Source organism: Tinamus guttatus, unplaced genomic scaffold (genome assembly GCF_059628265.1).
Source record: "Tinamus guttatus ecotype Peru unplaced genomic scaffold, ASM5962826v1 Tinamus_guttatus_pri_ptg000048l, whole genome shotgun sequence".
NCBI classification, from domain to species: Eukaryota; Metazoa; Chordata; class Aves; order Tinamiformes; family Tinamidae; genus Tinamus; species Tinamus guttatus.
The window spans coordinates 8,956,496-8,982,064 of NW_028288582.1; the positions used below are offsets into that span (position 1 = coordinate 8,956,496).

General features: G+C 41.4%; 1 protein-coding gene across 5 annotated transcripts in view; it reads right to left on the minus strand.

The window, feature by feature from the left end:
• The window catches only part of EML1 (EMAP like 1), a 108,712-nt gene that overhangs the window by 35,831 nt on the left and 47,312 nt on the right, over positions 1–25,569 (minus strand). For all 5 annotated transcript variants that reach the window (XM_088539654.1, XM_088539653.1, XM_088539656.1 and 2 more), the window contains exons 2-3: positions 7,635–7,817; positions 2,349–2,481 (exon numbers count right to left, since the gene is read on the minus strand). In XM_088539654.1, coding sequence (XP_088395780.1) covers positions 2,349–2,481; positions 7,635–7,817 — 316 coding nt within the window. The remainder of the gene's footprint in view (positions 1–2,348; positions 2,482–7,634; positions 7,818–25,569) is intronic.

A 25,569-nucleotide genomic window follows, 5' to 3' on the forward strand; every position in this document is an offset into this window, starting at 1 on the left:
TTAATGCCAGTTCAATCGACTGTCATACACTTCCTAACCAGAATGGTGAGTGTCAGAGAATGAAGAAATCAGAAGTTATTTCTTTGTACTATTTACTTGTAAGTGCTAAGTGTTTGTCAATATCTATTGTGTTAAGTGTTTGTAAATATTTAAGTTGTCATTAAGTTTTAAAACATCTATGAACATTTAATAAAATTTAGAGATGTTATGCCACATTAATATGTTTTGGACTACTAGAACACTTACATTACAATGTAGCAAATGTTTTGGCATCAGTCTATAGGAAAAGCACTGTAAAGACATGATTGTTTTAGCGGGTACCGGAACTAAATAAATCAGAACCAAAGCACAGTTGCTTAAAACTACTCACTATCTATAAACAGGTCAACACTAAGTGAAGTTTCTTAGCATAAATAGAGAAGTTCTATCACTTAAATGACACTATTTCGTCTTGCTAGTGCGTTTCCATTTATGTTATATGCATACATACTTACAGCTCTTGAATGTAAAAAGATCCAATATAAATACAGAAGTATGAATGGATATAATGATTTCATATTCATGAATATTCACCATAATGATTTCATATACTTGGCTATTTGCAAGTAAGCAAGTGATTTGGAACACTTAATGAATCAGCTCTGAATACTGAACTGTTTGAATACTGTTCATTTGGAATATGATTCACAAGAAATAGAAGAAATCCTATCGGTTATTTTAAGAAATAACTCATTATCAAAAGCTACTAAAAATGGAGAATAATTTATAATGGAAAAACAGATTCTCCCAGCGCCTCATTGGTGAAGTCATTAACAACCCACTTTATTCCCCTCAAAGTCTATTTATATGTGAGGCACAGAAATATACTTTAATAGAACTTAACAAAAAAAATGAAGATTGCATATCAACTCCAAACAAAACAGTATTTTAGTCTTTGAAGGGAATAATATTTGCTTATATTTTCACTGTGCATTTAAAGAATACCTTAAGAAAACATTTGCCAGGACTCCCTGAACCTCAGGGAGCAAGGGAGCTAACAGGATCAAGCCCTTTGTACATAGGTGAAAGGTGCCAACTCTTGTGCCTTCTCTTTATTATTGTCAATACCATGTGAAATGATGTTTTATTGATATTAAAGAAATGATTTGTAAGGAATTATTTTGCATAAAATTCCGCATATACAAAATAATCCCTTTTAAACACTAATAATTTTTCTTTGTAAGTAAGTGACTGGTTTTCTCAAATACCTTCAAAATTCTGATAACATTATAAGCCCTTATACAGTATTTACCTTCCTTATCTTAAGGACTGGCTAGGCCAAGCCTGTCAAACTTGCAGCTGCAGCAGCCCCAGCTCACAGGAGCTCAGTTTCATTTGTGCAAAGTTGAAACAACTAGAGTGTTTTACAGTATAAATTCTGCATAGTTTTAACTTCTTTAAATCCATCCCTTTCAAAACAGTAAAAAATAGTGGTAAATCCTGTTACCATCTTCTGTTTAAGGAGAAATCAGAACAGAACCATCTTCTGTTCAAGGAGAAATCCTGTTTATAAAAAAAGTGTCTTCACAGATTAATACTCTCATCTCCACAACTTGCCTTTCTCAGAATTGACAGCATCCTCACTACAAAGAGCTGAGGATGCCAAAAACAAGGGAAATATAAAAGAAATCACACACAGTATTTTATTATCTTACGCGCATATAGTACAGCAGAATAGCACCACAACTGTCACCTGTAACTGTAACTTGCTCCACCCAAGCCATTATGTTCTTTATAACCTAGATGTGTAAATAAAACATACATATATGTAGCTTAAATATATATATGCTTAAATATATATATATTCACACACATAGGTGAACACATACACAAGAACTGAGATTGTTCAGTACTTTTTAAAGGACTTAAGTGTACTTTAACTGTAGGTATCTAAAAAGGGATGTTTTCACTTGCATAAATATGCACCAAACTCAGAATTTTCCTTCTTGAGAATGTTTTTCATTAGCTGTTAAAATAAACTTTGCACTACTTTTCATATCATTTTGCGCAGAGTAGAAATGTTTTATTCTCTATATGCTAGCCTGTATTAACAAGAAAGTAACATAGAAACCAGTAGACAAAGCACTGTGTAGTTTTTTCACTATTTACTGAAATAAATTTAAATTTTAATGAATTAAACTAAGAAAGTTTAAAATGACTCAGAATTACTTTCATGTCTCCTTTTCTTTCTGAACTAAATATTGAGATCATTATTTTGAAAGTCAGAAAAATTGTACAGCTAAAAGTGTTTTAAAAGAGATACACTATTTTCTCAATTTACAATAATAACATTTCTAATATATGTGCACCTTTTTGCTGCTGGTGATACAGTTTCCTTCCTGGTTCCTGATGGGGAAGGTAAAGAGCCACTTGGTTTCTTTGGTAACACAGTTCCGTTATTAACAGTAGTCCTTAAAGGCAGTGTTTGTACCAGTGGTCTTGCTGTAAAAACAAGCAGATGATGAAGTTATGATTTTTATTTTTTCCTCTTTTTTAAGGAAACAACATTACAACATTTAAAAACACATGTGCGGTAAGCCCCTTGCAATTCACCATGGCCAAATTCCACTAAGGGTGGAATTCCTCAAATAATTTTCGTCTATAATCTTATCGATTAGGTCATATGCGTATTGCGTAGGCACCCAATTCTATAACCTGTTCTCACCTGTAAAGATCCATTCTAGCTCAGTGAGCTTCCTGGTAAAAGCAAAGACAGCTCCTGCCACCAAAACAAATCCTGCTCTCCTGAAAGAGTTTCTGTGTATTCAGAAAAAAAAAATGCTAGAAATGAAGGCAGGTCGCCATCCAAGATCCTCTTTACCTCTCAATGCTCTGGCACATTTTACAAAAGCAAATAACCTATTAAAATATCCTTATTCCCCATCTGCACCAAAAATCGCCTCCTCTGAGAGAGAAATGTGGGTGTATGCTTGGCAAATAGGAATTCTATCTTTTAGTCAGAAAAAGCCATTGAAATCCATGGAAAAGCAGGGGCACAATCAGCTGACGGTATCTGCCTGTATTCTCCTCACCCGGTATTGGCTCCAACACTCATCACCCATATCACACACGTAAGGAGCACTAGAACAACTGAAAAGTTTCATTCAAGTACATTAGCAATTGGCTGCGCAAAACAAACAGTGGTTAAAACAGCAAGCAGTGGCTACAGACATGGAAGCTATAATGAAACATACCCGGACAACATAGCTGGGAACATGGCTAGTGCTCTCTGGAACAGAGAAGAAAACCCAAGCTTTCAACGCCACCTGAAACTGGACTGCACCTGCCTTGGTAAAGATGCCAGGAGTCTCTTGGTTCAGAGAAACAAAGCTCAAGAGCAGGCAAAGCCATATGTTACTTAAGGCCAGTGACTTCACTGAAATTCAAGAGGATGTCAGAAATAAGACCTATGAAACACTCTGAAAACAGGTGGATGAGGATAACCAATCTAAAAAGCTAACAACTGCATATGGTCCAAGGTTATACTAAGATTACTTCTCATTGTAGCATAGATTGTAAGCATTTATTGACTTGTTGACCTCAAGTTTTCACATCCTGATCAAAATAAAGACAAAACAACAGCTTTCTAACACAGGAAGCTCTATCTGAATATGAGGAAAAACTTCTAACACTGTGAGGCTGATGACAGAGCAGTGCAGGAGGTTGCCCAGAGAGCTCGTGGAGTCTCCTCTGGAGATCTTCAAAACCCACCTGGACGTGATCCTGTGCAACCTGCTCTAGTTGGCCCTGCTTGAGCTAGGCAGGGGACTTGGGCTAGAAGATGTCCAGAAATCCATTCCAGCTTCATCTGTTGTGTGATTCTGTGAAACGTGAAAGCCTGTGCCACACTTGAGATTGTCTCAGTAAATAACATACACTTTGAGAATTAGACCATGGGTTAGGCTTTGACACTCTTGCCAGTGACCGAAAGAGCGGAAGTTCTCTAATTTTATAGAAAGCTTTAGGATAGGCTAAACAAGACTTCTATGAACTCCTGAGGTGCCTTCTCGCCCCAGTTTCCATGATCTGTTGGAACAGACTAGCACCGTCTTTACAGCTTATGCATGAAGCCAAAACATCTAAAATTTACTTACTAAAACTTTTTGTTTAAAGAGATTCAGATATCATGGCCATATTAACTCCTTAAGCATTCATTCTTTCAAGTCAAATTCTTTCTATAGTTCCTGCTGGATGCCATAATGGATGCAGTGCCATAATTAAGCCATATATATGAACAGCCATTCTGTTGCATAACACAGACAGCTACAGTTGAGCAGCTGGTAGACTGTCTCCTTGATGTGATTTCTGCATCACAAAAAACTTTCATGGGGCTCTGAGATTATGAAACAAAATTATCATTAATAACAATAAAATAAAGTTAATAAGCGATTAGAATATTCTTCCTTCTCTCTAGTCATATAAAAAATAAACCTGTGCTAAACTGTAGCCGGAGGAAACTAGCTAGAATTTGTTTACTTTCCTCCTGTTACCAAAGCAGAAGTAGCAACAGCGAGTGATAAACCTGTAAGTTGTAACGGCCATCAGAGGGTCCATTTCAGATCCAATGTCAGAGCAGGGCTCCTGCTTCTGGAACCCAAAATTTTAGCATCTAACCTCACAACCAAGCTGGTGCAGGAAGCAACAACGTGAAACTATTCCACATTACACAGAAAAATAAATATGTGTAAAAATTATTTGACGAATCCACTATTTGCTCGGGAGTTATTTATTTACAAGAGCTACTTTCTGTCGGTGGCAACCAACGTGACACTCAGACAACTCCAAACATGATGTTGTTAGAAGCGGTGGATGTCAGTAACTCAAATGCATTCACATTATTGCTTGGTCAGTAACATTTATTCTGCAAGGGTTTTTTTGCTTCAAGGTCTTACCTGTGGTAGCAGTACTGACATGTTTACCAGTCTCAGCAGCAGCTTTTTTAATCACACTCTGATCTATGAATTAATAGGGCTGTTAAGTTTACAAACAAACCAATAAATTGCAACAGGAAAGAACGACAAACAGAGGTAAAACAAGGCAGGAAGCTGCCCTCAACTGCACAAAGTAGTGGAATTAAGGATAAAAGCACCACTGGTGAAAGAGCTCACAGAGCAGCAGCTCCCCTTCTCCCAAGCTGCTTAGCTGAGGTTGAGAGCAAGAACAGGGGATGAACCTGAAAAACGGCTCAAAAGCCTATTTTCACCAGGTGTTCGCAAACCTTCAACTTGACAAGTTTTAGACATTTAGCGCTCAGAAAATGGAGTCTTTTGTCCCATCCAGTTGCTTGTTCCGGACTCTAAGCCTCCTGCCCCCTGACACAGGAGGACGTTTGTGGTCCTGCAGGAAACGGTGCACGCTGTGCTTGAAGACATGAGCTCCTCTGCAGACGTGTTTGCATTCTTGTGAGAAACACGGAATTGGCCCTAAACGCCCCGGGGACAGAAAGCAGCTCGAGCTGCTGGGTATCAGACTGCCCAGCACCAGAGGGGCCGGCACCGAGCGGAGCCTCCGGCGGCGGCAGGAGCAGCCCAGGCCTGGCTACGTGCTAGGGTTAAAGCACCTGTGCCTACAAGAAGAAAGAGGGGCCTTCACCTGCAACGTGTGCTCTTTGACAAAATCCACTTAAAGAAATAAAGAGTCCAGATACTGCAGTTTTGTATGCTACTGGACAGGTTTAATAAAGCAAACGAGGGTGACCCTACACTATAGAACAACTGAAATAACTAAATTATTTGGATTAATATTTGAAGTAGCAGCTTTTTCTGTAAATGAGTTGTGTGTAGGCAGCATTTATCAGGACTCATCATTTATCAGCAATTTGTAGGGGATGAACAGTGGACATTATTTGCAGTCCTCCATTTGCATTAGAAACTGTAAAATTTCATCCACTCTAATTTCACACACATGCAAAAGCAAACACCCATGCCCTCCCCCTTGAGCAGAAGGCAGAAGCACAGGCTTATAATAATAGTTTGTTTTTTTGTGTGCTTTTTCTATCATTTTTAAAAGTACTACTATTGAACTACAGCCTTAAAGATCTGTCACAATGAAGAAAGCATTTCCTGAGTTAGGATCGAGCTCTTCAAAGTCCATGAAAATTTGTCTCGGTATTTGGCAGACAAGAACAACAATTTGTTTACAATTTGATAATAATTATTTGGCTTTATTTCCTCCATGCATTAGATGATATTTATTTTACAGGCAGCATAAGGCCTTTTAGATCCTTGCACAATCACTTTTGGTGTGGCATATTATCACAGTGAAGACTATCTTCAGCATTACTTAACTGATATAAATCTGGTATTTTAAATATCTTTTGAAATCAAACAGGCAAGGACAAGATGAGAATATAAGAAGAAAGGAAGAGCGTGGGAAAACAAGACCACAGACATTCACTCTATCTTCTGTCCAACAGCTAACATGATATCAAATCAACCAATCTGGATAAATCTGTCCTTTTTCTACTCTTCTCATTCCCAGACATAAAATATTAAAACAGAGTCACAATTCAGCAAGTTAATAAGTATTCGCTTACCCAATCTATTAAAGCGATGCCTAAAAATACATGTGGCACAAAGCCACAAACCTATAACCCACCTGGAAAGAAGTCTTAATTTCAGCTTTGAGAAAATTATGTATCCATAATTACATAATTATACATCATCTTTCCAAAATAAATTTTAAAAAAATCTTAATTAGTATCAATCAGGTCACCAAAAGAAACTTTGTAATTTAGACACTGAGGAGCTTATGAGCTCAACCATACTTTCTTTCCACATCTAGCTTGCCATAACTGCTGCTCCTGAGACTACAGAAAATTATTTCATGCCTTTCTGTTGGGCGCAAGCAGATAGCTTACCATGCTTTTAAGCACTATGTACTACATGGAACCACATCCGCTGGTTTTCAATGAACCTTCACTACCGTGAATTGCTCGACATCTAACTCGAAGTTTCCTGATTTTCATACAAACAAGCACATTCCTGTAGAACAGGAACGAAGAGCGTGCGCTCTGCGGCACACGTACACAACGACACACACAGTGGAGTGGCAACACGTGCCACATCTGCCACCGAGCTGGCCCGGGCTCTGCTGGGTAGAGCTAAGCCAGGCACACAGCCAGCTCGGTTCCTTGCTTGGGTGCCGAGGGGCTGGTGTTGCACCAGCCACCTTAGAGCTCTCTGCCGGATAAGCCGCTTGGGCCATTTTAACTAAACTGTATTTAAACTTAAACTCCTTTGTTTTTTTCCAATCCAAAAGCAGGTTTTCATCCACAGAAGCTGTCAAGTTCCTCAGAAATCAATTTTGGTAAGTGTATACTCTATGTGACCAAGCCATGGTTAAAAGCAGAAAAGGACTTAAGTGCTAGCATAAGTAAACGCTTCACTGGGTCCTGGTTAATTGCAAACTTGGGAGGGTTCACAAGTTACACCACTTGGATGTTCATATGTTCTCTTCAACACCTAAAATTTAAATTTTTATTTTTGAGTTTTATTTGATGTTTCTGACCATTTCAGAAATAAAAACAATGAACTACTTTAATATATAAAATGTTCAATGCAATACCTAATTTTACATATATCTGAAATGCAAACCTTTGGTAGGTCCTTTCTTGTTTTGCATGGCCTGTTGTTCCTCCGTTATGTTCAAGCGTCGAACCACATCAGCAAGGGCAGATTTCAGCAGCTGGATGTCGTCCTCCTGCATCTGCACACGCTGCTCCAGAGAAGCAATGCGATCCGTCACCTCCATACTGCTTGCAGCAGAGGCACTGTCATCTACGTAAAACAGCAGGGAAAATACATTATCTCCAATGTAAGGTATTTATGATTATCCATAAAGGAGTGAAGGTAAAAACTCTTTTTTCTCCACACCCGATGACCTCAAAAAGAAGAAAGTTTAAGCGATCAAAGAGAACAGAGATTGGAGAAAGAGAGAGAGAAAGAAATAAAGGAAAAAAAGTAAAATGTGAAAATGAGGAAGTTGGCTTCAGGACTTCTTATTAATCGAACCCACTATCAATTATATCAACTGGAGTGATCGAATCACCACAATTCAATTATCCCCTCTTTCTCTGTATCTGCATGATTGCCCATGCCAGAATAGACAGAGCTATGCTTCCTGATATGCTCCATACCCTTCTAGATCTTCTTTTTCATTTATGTGTCGGAATGAAATTATTAAAGATACATCAGCAACAGATAGGTATAATTTTTTTTCAAGCACTACCCAAAAAAGGGAGCAAAAGAGCTTAACACAGTCTGCAAGCCCTAGAGTGTCTGCGTAGCTTTCTATGAGAACACTCCCCCTGACTGAAATAAAAAAAAATAAATCTACTCAGAATTACAAATCAGAATTACTTGAAAATTGCACCCTTACCCTGCAAAGCCTCAGAGGGACGTTACGTTGTACACAGTTCACTGACTATTTGGAAACAACCCACAGAGGTTTAAAGACGGCAACTCACTGCTGAGAACTATGCATTCTTGCTGCCCAAAACTGGTAATCAGAATATTGTTCCTAAGCGGGTACTTTTGTTCCACTCCATTTTCTACCAAATAGAACCATCATGGTTTATTACAATACTATGTTAGAGGAAAAATAAAAAGGATAAAGGAGGACAAAAACGACCCCAGTTGTAAGGTTTTATTTAATTAGCTAGTTTGAAAAAATGTTGAGTATTAACCTACTGGATCATATTAAGACAGCCTAGTGATGTCTGGATTTTAGCCTGGATTATAGCTTTCCTTTGAAGAATTAATAAATTGCACTTTATAAAAAAGGATACTTCAGCTAGTAACAATGATCGTTTACTTCCCTCTCATTCCTGGGATTTGTTTGCATTTCTTGTGTACCTAATTCCCTTCCATCGCACACCAGTGCCCTGCACTTCATATGTATGAGGACATAAAACAAAAGGTAAATGGATTGTGCATAATAACCAGTGTTGGAGTTTCAAACTAAGCAAGTGCTTCAACAAGAAAATAACAGTTTTGGCATCTGAATGCATTTCAAATCATGCCAAAAAATGCTTACGCTATGCAAATTTTCAATTAGAAAGGTCAGGGGGCAAATCTGCTTAAAAAAACCCCCAAAACAAAACAAAGAAAAACTCTTCGTTTGTCTCCAACCCACCCAAACACAAGTTGTTCCCCAAACCTGTTCCTGAGCTGCTTTTGGCTTCCTGGCCCCTCGCACCCAGCAGCAAACTGCCGTTACCAAGCGCTGAACTCGGCCGCTCACGGCGGTACTGACAGCCCAGACCCCACTACAGGCAGACACAGCTGAAGCAACCGGTTAATTCTGCTGCGGGGGTTTCCAGAGCATACTTTTAGACCATCCACATGAGGGTATTGAAGGTTTTGTGCTGAACATAGTGGTAATATAAGTACACAGGTCTGACAAACTAAACGAGAACTCGAGTTCCCGAAAAACGCTGAATAAGTTTCCCGATGACACAATCTCAGGGTTTTGCAAACTTTGGCACAATCACGTTTCTGTTCGGCACCAGAAATCTGTCCTGCAGCTGTTACAGGTAATTAATCCCCCAAATAAGATTAGCAGACACGTTGGCAGCAGTATGAGCTGCCTGTCGAACTTAACCTCTCCTCGGGCGAACAAAAGGCCCACGCTGCCCTAATGACTTTACACTTTAACTCGGCTGGAAATAACACGGATTAGCACCCCGGACAACAGGCAACCAAATCGAAAGCTCGGTTTGACCAACACGAGGCAAATTCTAACGTGCACCGTTGTGCCAAATTCAATATGGCAACGGCACCGCTCCTTTTGGAAACGGCAACAAAAACTATCCATCTCCCAGGACAGACAGAATGAAACCTAAGGGAAAAAAATAAATCAGCTGGTGTTAAAATGGTCAAGCCCCTGTTTTAAAAGAAAACATAATCACTAAAAAGTGTCAATTTCACCAAACTTTAAGGGTAAAAACACTTGATTTTTTCTCAAATACAAATCTTCCAGTAGTAGGTCAGTGGCACCGGTTTATTTAGAGTCTCTCACAAAACTGCTCCTAATAATTAGCAGGATGTGGAGGTCTCTTTTCCCCCCGCTTCGCCAGCTGTCACCGTGACTCTTCCCCTCCTGTCCCTGCTGACGCAGCAGCAAACGGGGCGCTGGGCTTGCGGCACCGTCCTCATCCCTTTTATTTGCCACAACCTTGCTGGGTCCAGTTGCCTCCCAAGCGTGCAGAGGAGAACAGGTTTCCACCAGCTTCTCATCACCAGCTTTCAATGAGATTCGGCAAGTGGAAGATGAAAAGTTCTCACAGATTAGATCAGAATATGCTAAGCAATAAAGTCACCGCTTAAACACACACAAATCATCAATGCAGAATGTTAACAAAAAAAGAGAAAAATATAATAATTATATAAACTAGCAAAAAACTTCTATAGACAAACAAAAGAAATAGTCATAACAGACTTTATCTAGTCTGCCCACAAGAGGAAAAGTTGGACTGTTAGTCTAAACTGTGATTTGTTTCTGCAGGATAATGGTCTTTTTCACAGCAAAGAAGAAAATTCGTAAAGAAGACTTTAATAAACATTTGTGAGGTGATTTAGACCCATCATCTTCTTATTATTGCCAAGCCAATATTGAAAGTGTCTACACATTCTGCAGCACCCAGTTGTGTATTTTCTCAGACATCAAACACGTCCCGCAGGCGCTCGCCGCCGCCGGCAGGGACGGAGCGAGGCGGCTGGCAGGATCCAGAGGCAGAGAAGGGCCCCGCACGCCTGAGCCTGGCCTAGATTTTGGCTCATATCGTCCTCAGACTTAGGCTCATGGTAGCTGCGTTACAAGCACATCCTGATTTTACAGTACAAGTTATAGTAACTCAAGGAAAGCTCTTATATTAGCAATGCAAAGACTTCAGATGGTTTCATGCAAATCCAAGGACATATGAAGTGCATTTGAAAATGAAAGAGGGGTTAGAGGTGCACAGTAATAACACACAAACTTTCCTGCACAGTTTTACGGTATAATAAAAGGATCACTGTGTCAATACTTGTTACTTTTTGTGTCCCTAGAGTCAATAACTTTAACAATTTTTAACAGTGTCAATATATTTAAACTGGAGACAGGCATCTTTACAGTCTAGCTGCCGCACTAAATGCTCGCTGTAGCTGAAGTACGTAAAGGAAACTATAGATCCTAACAATTTGCTCTCAGCATTATCTGTTGTGCAATAAATCTACTCGCAGCCACTGCCCCCAGCTCTGCCCATGGCCGGAGAGCGCAGACCCTGCGCCGCCCACACCGAGAGCAGCTGTGCTGGAATTGGCCACTGCCTCCTCTTCAATCAGTTGAAAGTTTCAAATCAGTTTCATTTTAAAATGAAATTTATGCAACTCATTTTTAGAAATCTGAAATGAATCACATGCTGCAAGTGCTCCTCTTCATGCAGTACCATGAAACTCTAAATCACTATCTCCAGCATGAACATCTACAGCCAGCGAGACAAATCCCCCTGCAATGTCCCAGGTCGGGTAGAGGGAGAAGGTTCCCCTCGAGCTGCCTGCGCTTTGAGCAGAACACGCAGCGGTGGCAGGGCTGGGAAAGGGCCGTCATTCCTCATGTAAAGCATCACTGCAATTCTGCAGGTTTCGAAGAGAACACGGCATAGAAAAAGGGAATGCTCCTCATGCCTCCCTCTCAATTTTCCAACCAGCTAATCCATGATCTCATAGATTGGAAAGATTTCCTGTGGCAAACTAGAAGACAATACTGAGTCAGATGATTAATCTGCTTCCAGAGAGTCCTCCAGTTTTTCAGCATCTTATTATGTGAACTTAGCCAAATGTGAAGAAACATCTGAAAGAGAGCCAAGAAGAGGATGTGCATGCTGTTTACCAGTAAGTATGATTTAAATATTAATTTTATTGAGCGTAGGATAAAGGAAAAACAGCAAACAGTATTAGTTAGAGGACACATTAAGATACATTTGACTTTCTGGGTGATTTACCTGCTGGAAAACCTAAATTGAAAGTGTAAATTCATGCCTTAGGAAATAAAGGAGCTCTCAGAATAAAACTAAAAGAAAAAATATCTGCATTGGTTTTTGTTTTGCCAAACGCCTGTAAATTTTCAAGATGAGTAAGCAGTACAAATATTGCTCACTTACTTCACACATTTTGCTTTTGAAATAAAAATTAAGAGCTAAAAAAGTGAATACTTGGTGTTTCCCTCCCACCCCCAATTACTTCTTTAAACAAGCTCTGGTGCTTATTTAACACATTCCACCTTTGCCCTGTGCAGACACTCATTCTGAGACTATCTTGTCCAGCTCAGACTGTGACAGCTGATTAAGTAGTGGAAACACTATGTGCTGATTCTGGAAAGCCTGGCAAGCAAATCTGAGTTTACTCAATCTGCGTTGCCTCTTTGGAGTAACAATTAATAGGATTAAGCTGTGTGGGAAATACTCCCACCACTTTTCGGGATACATTCTGTGCACACTAAATTTGTACCATACGTAGCACAGTGGGGACACGGTCGCTAGATGCTATTGCAATGGTGATTTAAAGCACCATCTTGCAGTCCCAGAGCTGTCATCGAATTTAGGCAATCTCCAGGATATCAGGACAGAAACCGAAGCCTTCTGGGGGATGGCAAATTCCAGCAGCGTCTTTGGCTGAAGATCATCCAATTGCTGGGAAACATGGCAAAGGATGGCAGCAGAAGTGCCGCATCGCCCGCAGAGATGCCCTTTTTGCACCTCGGTGTCATAGGCTGTGCCAAAAGGCCTCAACTGGAAGTAATATTTTCCATTGCAGAGAGTTATCAATAAGAACAAACTTCCTGCATTTCTCTTGAAATTAAGGGACATAAGTATTTACATTCCTTGGAAATCGCTATCAATTCAGCACCACTGCTAGGGCCTTATGAAAAACGCGCACGGACAAAAAGGAATTCTCCACCCCAACATGCTGCCAACTATATGTCAGAACAAAATAGCAGCTGAGAAAGCCCATAGCACCAAAAGGCACAAAATAAGAATAGCTTTTATTAAAAGGAAAAGCAAAATCCTACAGCTGAGCTTGGATGGGGAGAACAGGAGGCGGAATTTGACCTGGACTGGTTAGCCCCGACCAGCAAGCCAGCAGGAGCACAAGAGATCCTGCACCTCTCCCTTCCGCATCCTTTTTCCCATCCGTGCCCTTGGCTGCTGCTTTTCAGTCATTCCCCAGCTCTGCAGGGTGCCCAGGTGCTGCACGTGCCACTCAGCACTCGTGTGGCCACCTCGCCTCTCCAGCCCACGGGGATCACGCAGTAACGGAGCCCTGCGCCGCTTCCCGCAGCCTCCCGCATCTCCCACGAGCTTCCAAACCAGCCTCCTCACCCTTCCACCTCTCCCAGCACCATCTGTTTAGCTGGAAAGCAGCACAGAGAGCACGCCTATACAGCAGGCGCTTCCTCCTTCTTTAAATCCCGTCCTCCCTTTCTGGTTGTTTAATGTGTCTCTGAGCCTAGGACACACAAGTCACCCATAAAACCTGCTTGATAGATAGAGCCTGATGTTAATCTGGAGGAAAGGCAGCCACCATTCCCATGGTTTAAAGCATAAAACCTCTCACAAAACAAACACAAGCGAATATGCTGGGTGCACAAGCAGGGGCACAGAGCCACCGTGCAGTTGCCAGGCTTAGATGCAAAATCGGGAAAGTACCAAGTATTCGACTTGGGGCAGGTTTTATGGCACAGTGTCAGCAGTCCTTCACAGAGCAAAGGACTCTCTGTGCACGAGAACAAAGGGAAAATAAAACAGCAGCGTCGTTTCCTTTGACAACACACGGCCAGAGCGCTTTTGTTTGAAAGATTAGTGTGGACAGGGCTGCACAGCCTGAGCTGCTCTATCTTCCCCCATCCGCTTTTCTCATGCAAAGCACGATACCATACCTGGAGCGCTCTGGCTTTTCAGGCCTGTCTCCGGGAGACACGGAGGGCACATATGTGCAGCAGCTTAGCACGCAGCGCCGGGCACTGCTCTCGGGGCTGCGCCCGCTCCCACCAGATCAGCGCTTTCCGCCGCGAGAAGCAAGTAGATTTGAAGCCCAAAATGATGTTATCCTATTTAATCTTGTTATTTTAGGTGGTTAGGGAAAAAATACACAAAAATCTTGATCTACAGCTTATATTGAATCTGCTTTGTTTTTTACTAAGTTTCACGCAGTGAAAGTGGCTGCCAGCTGCATGCTCAGGAATGGGCTTTCCAAAGCCAAATCCTCTAATTGCACTTTGTTGTAAAAACCTGCAATTGCACAAAAGTGGAAGCATCATATATCTGCAAAGCCCCGACTGTGAAGAACAAGAAATCATATCTCCTCTTTAAACCTGATAGCTGTAGAGCCATGTGGCACCTGCCTACGAGTTTCTATACGCCTACAGGCACACAATCTCTGAACGGGCAGGGCAGCTTCTCAGCTCAATCCCCGTTCTCATGCATGTACTTAAGATAAGAACGATTAGCGCTGCAAGGAGATGCCCCAGTTCCATACAGCCGGGTGCACCTCACGGCTAGTGATCTGAACGGACCAGATTAGTTTTTCCACGTCCTCCAAAGGCAGGTGTGTGCAGGAGGGAACGGCAGGACGGCAGCTCCATCCCACACAGCTGCTTATTGCCCTCCTTGACTCACATGGGGAGCCCAAGAGGCAGCGATCCAGAAGAGACGTGAACATAAACCACCATCACTGAGAAAAGACTTCTAAAAAATTTCATAATCCAAATACTTGTTCATCTACTGTAGAAGGCCTATAGAAGGTTTCATTTCCGAACAGGATTTTCACTTGTCTAACGGAGCTACCTATTGTAGTCTTTACAAAAGTATATTACTGTGCTTCACAACATTCACTGGAGTAACTTGTCCTTTTACAATTTTACCACCCAAAAGTTTAAAAGGAGGAATGCGGCTTCCTAAAATTAGAAGCAGAATTTGAAAGGACGGCACTTCTAATAGCGAATGTCCCTGAGAGCTCCCCAGCTGGAGGCCCTGGATTCATTAACAAAATGGGGAAGGCGAAAATGGTCTGGGCAGAAAATTCTCCAAAATTTGTCAACAGTCGCTATATCAAATTAAAGGAACATGCCCTTGACCTGCCGATGAGCTATGAGCAGAAGCTTCCTGCTTTGTGGTAGCAGATGGTAGGTAAGGTTATATTTGGAAATCAACACCTTGCCCAGCAGTCTCTGAGTGAAAGATGGAAGGTATTTTCTCTACGTCAACAAATTAAAGCAATTTTCCTCAGGAAAGGTCTAGTAATGGAAACCCTTAATGGCTTTGAGCTACTGTGCTGGCTCTGTCGAGCACAGAAATCGATAGGAAACGCTCCAAAAATTATCATTGCTCTGTGCGCTGCTGGGAGGGGGCCCTACGATCACCAGCCCCCGAGAACCGCGGCTGGAAGAGCGAAGGCGACGCTCGGGCGCGCGTTGAGCATAATGTTAACGCGAGGAGAGTGGTGTGAGACACCACACGATCTGCCTGCAGCTGGAGAAAACGAAGAAACAGCGTAACAGCAACTGGTAAAGAAAGAAAACATCTCAAGAAACATCTCAGGACACAAGATCCAAGGGGGTTAGCGATCTAATGTTTTATTATTTTATGTTCTGACTGATATTCTGAGGATATTCTGTCTGTGTTACAGTCTTAAAAGAATAAAAGAACATTGTAGACTATGGGAGGACAGTAAAACATTTACAGAGCCTGATCTCTATGTCATATTTATTGCTATATTTTTCAAGTTGTCCTATAAAAGGCAGCAAAGGACAAACTCAGCTTTGTCACCATCTACGCCAGCAGGACTTCAGATTTCGTTTGGCACCGGTACACAAAAGAACCACCTTAGCTGTACAATTCGCTTCTGCTAAACGGGTTTTAAACAGTGTGCAAAAAAACCTGGTACAGAGAGGACATTTTCCTAGAAACCTCCTCAGCACGTACTACAACGCGCTTTCATTCTCTTCCAAAACCAGGAGTGAAGCAGAAAGGTCTCTGCAGCCAGGACAGATTTACAGACCAGAAATTTGATTTAAAACATCTTTTAAAAGTTATTGATTCCAACCTGTGATTATGCTTTACAAACCAATCTTAATTGTACCTTGTTTATGCACTTGTTTGTTCTTTTCCTAAAGGAAAGTTGATTCTCACTATGGCAGGGAGTCATTAAGACATATCAGCCATTAGTTGATCTGCAATTAAGACATGACCTTGACACTACATTCCACAAAGCACTATATAAGCATTTAGGCAACTATTTGGGTCAGTTTTTTTTTTTTTTTTTTTTTTTTTTTTTTTTTTTTCCTGTTTTACAACAACTGATTCTCACATTTACTGGAACATTCACTTTTTACCTAAAATTTCTTATAATATGCATTTTAATGAAAATTATAATCATGTATACCAAAAGTTTTAAAAGAAACTAATGTTAAACTTCAAAGTATTATCCATTTTAAAAGTTAAAGATTTATTAAAACTCAGAATACAGCAAGACTAGGAAGTTGTTATCACTAAGTCGTTTATATTGGTTTTTTTTTTCATAACTCTGTCCTAGATAATATTAAATTAGAAAAATTCAGCCTATCAATAACTTTTTTCAGAAGACATCAAAACTCTCCAACATCCTGCCTTTTCCAACCTTTTCCATACTTCATCAACTTTTCAAAATGAGAAGAATAAAACATTCTTCCCACACCTGCAGAAGAATTTACTGAAGTCAGAAGCTGATTTATCACTTTTGCAAACTCCAGTTTCTTGCTCTTAGCTAGTGACTTCACTTAGAGCAGTGGTTTGACTTTTCTTTTGAACTCTGCACCTCTTGAATATTTTATTTACTAAAATTAGTACAGCACAAAATTAGACTTCATTATAGCTTGTCATAAAAATCAAATAGCAATTTAAATATTTAAAGGTAAAAAATTATTTCAATTTTAGTGAACTATTTTAAATCTCCTTTTAGAGCTTTCCTTGTTCAGCACCACCTCTCACAGTAATGTAACGGACACTCTTCTCACTTCTGGTAGTCAATCTGGTATTTCACAGGAGAACCAGAGTTAACTAATGGCAGCCTTGCCAGGTGTGTGTGTGTGCATGCCGGGGGGGAATAAATAAATAAATAAATGAAAAGGGAGGGAAATCTGCAACAGACCAGATTTTTATTTTAGTTTTTTGGTAGCCCAAGACTTTAGAAAGTGAACAGCTCTCAACACATCAGGATACCAGTTAAGGTTGCAATCTTTAGGATTTAAGGCAGGTGCATTTTAAAAGCAGTGAACGCACCTGAGCTGTGTCCAAGTGCTTAAGGCTTATTTCAGTGATTATTTCAGTGATTCACCCCTCCAAGCACCCAGATATAGTGAACTTCTCTAACGCAACACAGAAAAACGCATTCCCCAGGCAGCAAGCAGAGCACCATACTGAGCTTGGAAGTCTTGGCGTTTATGAAAGACTGAAAAAAGGCTCCATCTCATGCAATGCAAGAGGCCCAGCTCCACTGAAAGAAACAGGGGCTGAGGAAGTAATTACAGAATCCTGTAACACATGAATTAAACAGTTGTATTTTAAGCTTCATTGCACAGCCTTAATTCTAATGTTTCCTAATGTGCTTAAAAACAAAAACGACAAAAACAAACAAACAACAACAACCAAAAAAAGAAAAAAAAAACACTAATGGCTTTCTTAGGTTTACCATAAGGTTTAGAACTTCATATCCGCGACTTGAGCCGCAGAACTAGGCGAGAGCAATAAGCTGCATTACGGGTCCGTGCCAGGCGGTAATGGAATCTTGTGCGTCACGGAGAGCGGCTCAGGGCCGAGCGGGGCCGCAACCTGCCCTGGCGCGCGGGGCGCCGGCTCCTCTCGGCTGCCCCCGCGGCATCTTCCCGGCCCTTCCTCCTCCACCTGCTTCATCTTCCCGGCCCTTCCTCCTCCACCTGCCTCATCTTCCCATCCCTTCCTCCTCCGCCTGCTTCATCTTCCCGTCCCTTCCTCCTCCGCCTGCCTCATCTTCCCGGCCCTTCCTCCTCTGCCTGCCTCATCTTCCCGGCCCTTCCTCCTCCGCCTCCATGCAAGTGGCAGGGAAATATCTCCTATCCCAGCTATTCTCTCCCGTGCCCTCCATAGGAGGCAAAGGGCAGCACGGCCAACACCCAGGCTGCACCCTGCCAGAGAAATTATTATTACAAAAAGTTCGTTTTAGAGTCTTGTTAGAGCCTATGTGTAACTGGGAGGTAACACACTATTCTCAAGTAGGAATATGGTGGATTAAGAGCTTCTTTCTTAGACAAAGGAGATACTTTGAAGCAGAAGTGAAAGTGCCAACGTCTTTCTCCCATTCCTTTGGATTAGCTCAAATGGATACATCTTTTCTACATTAAACCCTCTGCTTTCCACAATGGTTGAGAGCCCTCATTTTCTGTGCAACAATGTTGCCTACAGGAAAAAGCCTAGACACCTGCATACTCTCACATCCAATGTCTTTTTACCACGCGCCCAGGATCTTTTTACTGCGGAATTATCATGAGGAAGCCTGCCAAAAGATTTGTGGAGTCTGGGTGGGTTTTTTGTTTTGTTTTTGAAGCTGCTACTTTTATCATTCAAGAAAAAAATGAGACGTAAACCTCTGGAAAATAGAGTTATTTTAACAATGATCAAGTCTGTTAATTTGCTTCCAAAATTCATATCTACAAAAACAAACAAACAAACAAACAAACAAACAAAAAAACAACTCAATTTCATGGTATCTCAAGCCTTGGAAGCAGTCTTGAAGGACTGACCTTATTTTACTGCCTTATATTTTGCTGCTTCCATGCTAATGAAAAGTGAGACTGCAGCTCCCATAAATTGTACTATGTGATAACTGAGCTTTTCAAAGTATTTATGGCTGTCTTCTGAAATATTTTTCCTTTTCTATTTGTAAGAACATACAAGTTCTGCTTCTCTTGGGCTGGCTAAAATCAAAAAATATCTTCATGGCATGAAGCTCAAGCACAGCTTGGAGGGCAGATACAGGGGACTCGTGAGCCCAACATCAATTCCTGCAAGTGGTGGCTGGGAAGGAGAGATTTCAGCCACACAAATCCCAGCCTGTCGAGACAGCCGCAGTACTGACACTTCCAGCACAGAATGATCTCAATTTATTGCTCAGGTCGCTCGTTTCTTTTTAGTGTGGCAAGTGGTTATACATAAAGAGGAAGAGGATAAATATCTAGATAGGCGAAAAAAAGCTACTATAGTAACCTGTAAGTAAAACCCATCTCTATACTATGCATAAAATAAATCAAGTATCTACATAAACAAAAACTGCTAGAATTACTATAAAGTTACTGCTTCCACAATGCTAAGATATCATGAAAAGAAAGATAAGAATTAAGTTGTCTTAACAAAGGTATCAAGTTAAACAGGTATTTGCCTTGCCTTACAGAAACAGTTTCACTGTGTTGAACACCAAGGGCTGAGGATGGGATTTGCAGACACAGTCTAAAAGCTTGTGTTGTTTCCCCAAATATCTTTCCTCACCTTGTGATCCATGGGGTATCACATAAGAAATTTGGGATGTAACATAACACCTGTCCTTACAGTCATATGTCCCATTTCCTAAATGGATTAACCGGTTCCTAATACTAGAAATAAAAAATCTGGGGAAAAAAAAAAAAAGTTTCCCTCCACATTGATTTTGACTTGATTGTTCAAGATTGAAAACCAAACCAGGAAAGATGGATGATCTTGGCAATTCTGCTATTCTATCATATTTACCGAAAGGTAGCAGCTTCACTTGCTCTTGCATTTTGTATTAAATAATTATTATATATACATGTTAAAAGGGGAAAAAAAAATAAAGGGAAAAGCAGCAAGTTGATTATCCTTCTCCCTTCCCCCAGAGAGGCTTCAGTCAGACAGCAGCCACTTCAAAGCCTTCATGTTGCACATGCCTAGAGACTTAAACTACAAGAATAAGAGAAAATTCAGGAGGCAGTGGAAAGCTTAGATTTAAGAGAGCTCCCTGAGGCTAAACATTTCTAAATTAAATAAAAAATATAAACTAGAAAGGAGGAAAACCCAGAAGTTACGCCCTGCTGGAACAATATGCACAAAGTCTCTCATAATCTGAGTCACAGCTACCAGGGCTGATAACTTGGAACCCAGGCAAACGGTGCCGCGACTTGGCAGAACCCTCCAGGATCCTGCAGGAAACAGGGGAGCGGCTTAAATTTACTTTAATCCAAACCTAGGAGGAGAAAATAGGTCGGACAGGCACTCTAAGGCCTTGATGGACAGAGATTTTGCACATCCTCCTCCTCCTAATCCATCGAGTCGGCTGCAGTCAGGTGAAATGCTCCAGGCGACGCACTAAAGAGTTGACTCTGTGGGAAGGTAACGTTGATGTTGCTTGTTACTGATTAATTCATGCTCTGTTTTTAGGCTATGCCTTTTTCTACAAATTTGTGCCAGAAGACAATGTAGCACTAAGGAAGAAGACATTGTTCTTCTGATGGAAATAACAGTTCTTTTTCAAAAATTAAATTATTAAAAAAAAAAAAAGGGCATAGTTCGGTTTTAAAATGCAAGAAAAGCTTCATGATGGGCAATTAAGACCTTTGTGTATAAAAAACATTTTGACTGCATCAGAGTGCCTGAAGCCAAACATTATGTTTTTATGAATCAAATGTGATGTCATCTCCTGCAAAGAACATAAGAAGAATTATAAAATATTGAGATTTATTGCTTCCAGAAAGAGAAAAAAAAAAAAGACAAAAATGACAACATGAAAGCTCGCTATCTACCAAAGAGAAGTAAGAGTCTCGATGGCTAAAATACATATATATATATATATATATATATATATATATATATATACACACACACACTAGTCTACTGTGCTTTGAATGGATACCTGGACTGAAAATGAAATTTATGATGCATTTGTAATTCTCTATGCCCGTGAACTTTTAATTCAATTATAAAACATGTCTGTAGCAGTCAAAAAAAATAATAATAATTCTTTTCTCTTTATTAGAGCCTTTTAGCAGCCGCCCTTCACTGCCTCGCACGGTTTCAAGCCCTCACCTGCCACCCCGGCACTTAGCACAGACTGAAGCGCAAGGAGGAGGGTCCCTGTTAATCGGTGTCCCACAACACGTGGTGCCACGAGCTGCTGGTGATGCCAAGGAAGGTGCAGGGCCACCAGACACCATCTGCCGATCCAAGAGCTCCTGCCTGGGCGGCACCAGCCCCTTATCCCTGGTGTTCACCCGCGCCTGACTCTGGAAGCCGCTTTAATGCTCGGAGCTGGCAGAAAGCTACCTCAGCCAAAGCCAAACCAAAACACCACACGCAAACTGTACGGGTTTGCCTGGCACCTTGGTTTGTCGGAGCTCATTTAACAGGCTCCCTATCGCGGGCTCGGCGGATAGAAGCGCAGGGAGCGGGACAGGGAGCGGGACAGCCCTTGGGCTGCATCCCGGTGTGGAGCTGGCTCCCCGGCCCGCGCGGCGGCGGCTGCCAACGGCACCGGGCGGTCGGGAGGGCATCGGCATCGCCCCGGCATCAGGGTCCTCCCCAGCCGCAGGCTCCCGAGCTCCCCTGTGCCGTCTCCTGGCTCCTGCAGCCCCTGGTTTAGCTTCTCCTCCTGAAAACCCCACGGGCAGTCAGCTCCTACCAGTAGGACCACGTCTGCTGCCTTGCACATCCCTTGTGAAGTTTCTGCCGTCTACGTTATACTGTTATACTACTTTATTTAAATCAAAAATAGAGCAGCATGATTATATGGTGTTACTCATCCACAAAGTTAGTGGTAAGAATGATTTTCTACTACATACATACAAACCAAAAAACGGCTAAGCTTTGCCAAAAGGAGTAGCAGCTACAAAGATCTCTATTTTTTTTTTTTTTTGGTCTCTGCTCCATTTCAAGAGAAAAAAAAAAGAAAAGGAAAGGAAAAGAAAAGGCAGTAGATACACTGGTATTTACTCCCTGTTTATAAAGAAGGCCTTGGAAGGCCTTCTACACTTGCAAGAGTAGGTCTTCACGTGAGAGGGAGGCGAGGGTCACAGCAGTAAACCCTACCTGGCACCCACCACGGCTATGAGACAGAATCCCTCAGGATTGTCACAGATGAGACAGGATCGGGATAAACTTCACTTTCCTGTTCCTGGTTTTCAGGTTGCATCTAAGTGTCTTACATTCACAAGCTACATAAGAAATAAGTATAAATGTCTGGCTCTTGTTAGATCTAACCCAAGAACACAGTTTACTTCAGTAAATTTTAGTTATAAAGTATTTGTTTAACACAACAGCAGACTTTTTTCATTTCAACAGCTTAATATTTAATTTCATGACTAAATTTCTTAGTTGTTTAACAAACTAAAAAGTCCAAGTCATAAAAAAAACTCTTGAAAAGCAGTTCAGACAACTCAGCTGGAAATTGTTCTCAGACACTACTGGTACAATAAATATTTTTTTTCAGACTTTTGTGCAGATCACATGCTTATTTAAAATCTTTCAGATAATGCACTGTCAAATACAGCACAACAAAAACTAAGCAAATCCCAATACTCAGTACTCAGCTATGTTCCAAGTACAAAAGGAACATGTGGATCTTCTAATTTATCCAGCTTTAAGAAGCAGAGGCAGAACAACAATCTACTAGGTCATACAATAATTATTGAGGGCAGAGAGAATGCTACACCCAATACTACCTCCCTTTAAAAGGAATGAGTCTAGACCTTTCAGTAAAGCCCAACCCTTACAAATTTAAAACCTTGGTTCTAATTTTGTCGAGTCCATTAATTTGTGCACAAAAAAAAAGTTTTGAGATTTTAATTTCTCCATTCCGAACATGATCTGTATGCACAAGGTGCTGTTTGAAAAGCAGCTGCCAATAAATCTTTGGACTTGCAAAACCGAGTCCTGCGCCGACTTGTTCGTCACCTGCAGAAGTCACGTTCTGTGCTCAAGAAAAGTGCAGAAGGGAATGAGGCGCACGCAGCTTTTGGGGACCAAGCCAGACCCTATTTCTTCTTCCCAAATCTTAAAGCAAGAGCTACAGCAGAGGAGACAGCACTTTGCAAAGGAAATACCACCAGCTGGCCCAGCCAGAGCCACCACAGAGCTGACCCCAGCGGTCACCAACCTTGGCAGTTCCTGTCTCCAGCAGTGTTAGCGCTCGATGTCGGGTGAGGAAGGTGCCCTCGAAGCAGTCGTTCGAGCACTTACCCCGCTCTGGTTTGTGCAGCGTGGGAAGCACCCACAGCGTTTTGTGTTACCGCATGCTCAGACAAAGCCAACGGCCCCAAACACGAACAGAGAAGGACCCCGAGCCCTCAGCAGTAACTGCTTGGGTCTACGGGCTCATTCCTCCTGTCCCGCATTTCTTGCTACTGTAGAAATAGTGCCTCACACACAGCAGCAAGGAGCCAGTCCTGCTAATCTTACTAATTAGCGTCTTTGAACCCTTTTAAACTATCCTGCCCTTGGGCTGCAGATCCTGCAGGAAACCATTCAAGAAAAGTCTTATCTCCAAGGGTTGCTGACCCCAGCTCTGTTTGCTCTACCACACAGAAAACACCTCAGTGGTACAGATAGCTCTCACCTCACTCGAGTCAAACACCAAGCTCCTGCTCTCTGGAGAGCCCAGGATTTTGGCTCTTACCTGCCCCATATCAGACCAGGAAGTGTTTTAGTCTGTTACACTCTGAGTTATTTTAGTTCATGTTTTATATCTATACCTTGAATAATTCAGGGATGCGGGTTCCCTAAATTCAATGTTAAAATCCAGTTAGGAACCTAAAATAAAAAAGGCCTGATTTTTCAGATTAATTGAGCTGAGTAGTCCTGGCTGCTTCTGACCTACTCCTTTGGCCTATATTTGGGAAGATATAGAGCATTTCTTTAACTTTAACAGCACTTCTTTAACACTGAAAGGGACTCACCGACTCTCCTGAAGATTATCCCACGTCTCCAGAGGCGCTCGCGCCCATAAGGTCATTATCAGGTTAGATAAGGACCCTCTTGCCCCCGTGGCCGGAGGAATGTCCCCAGACCACCCATGGTGCTCGCTCCTTGCTCCCGTCCCGCTTGCCGGGTGCTGCCGGGCGCAGGGCTTCACACATCCATGGAAGGACCACGTCCCACAGCCGCTAAAGCACGAGCAAGGCTGCAGGCCAGCAGGAGAGCCCCTCTGCCGGGCCGTGCCGGCTATTTAAAGCAGCACAAAAATTTGGGAATTGGGAGGACGCTTTCCAGGCATCTCTGCAGGTCTATATGAGCGTGTGATGTAGCTTGGGACATGCTGGACATTGCAGGAGGCAACATTCGTGTTTAGTAAACACAGGGTAAACACGAAACTGATTGTGCGAAACCGGGCAGCCTCGTCCTGCCTGCAAGAGCTACACTCAGGAGTCTCAAGTGCTGTTTCTGTTTGTTTTGTGGTTTTCACCATTTTTAAGGTTTTCATGCTTTAAAAAAAAAAAAGAGAGAGAGAGAACATGAATGAAAAAACATCGTTTCCCTGAAATACAAGATTTTTACAAAGTTATCATGAAAAAAATGCCTTCGCTAGCTTGAAACAATGACTGTTTCTCCATCTTTCCTACTTACATGTTGAAATGTGGTCATGTATTCTATACCACAGGAATCTCGAATTTTAAAGTTTTGTTTAGGAGCCCTTACAAGCAAGTTGAAGTGTTTTATATATTGATCTGCAACGGTTACATCTGAAAACACAAAATATTTCTTCTCTCCTGTTTCCAAGAGCCCAACAAAAGTTTACAATTGAAAATAATGTCTATTAATAAATGTAAATGCTTTATCACTACAAGGTGTTTCCTTCAGATTTAAAATTCAAGTACGGAATTGGTGACCACATTTGACAGTGTCCATAACATTATTAGGGGCCAGCTTTTGACCCAGCACATTATCCTTATTCAATAATCAGTTGTTTTGAGTTAAGACCAGAAAATGACGGACCACATCAGATTTTACTCTTTAGAAGCAATGGAGTGTGGGCAATCTCACTTAATTACTTCCCAAAGAATTAATTTAGTGAAATCATGTTAACATATCATTATCCCCACCCCATCTCCCTAAAAATCCTCAGGGAGCTACTTCCACATTTTAATTATGTAATGGACAAGCATTTTAAATTTTGTTTCACAGAAGATGAACGGCATCATCCAAAGTTCCCTCCGAGCTTGCACGATACCTTCCGGCCGCCCAATTAGCATGATCTGCAAACACTAAGTAGCCCCCTAAAAACAGAGAGATAATACTGCATTTCAAGCTACCTTTGTATTTATTCCCTCACATCTTCCTTAAGATTTTAATGACCAAAAGACAAGATCTCCATTATAGCTTAGCAATACTTCTCATGACAAAACTACAGCATCAACTTGAAAAACAGCAGTTTGAATGTCAAGGAAAGGGGAAACAGAAGGAAAGCCTGAATAAAAACCTACTGTAATACAGGCCACTGAATGGCAGAGCAGACACTTGTTAATAATTTATTAGAATTTTAA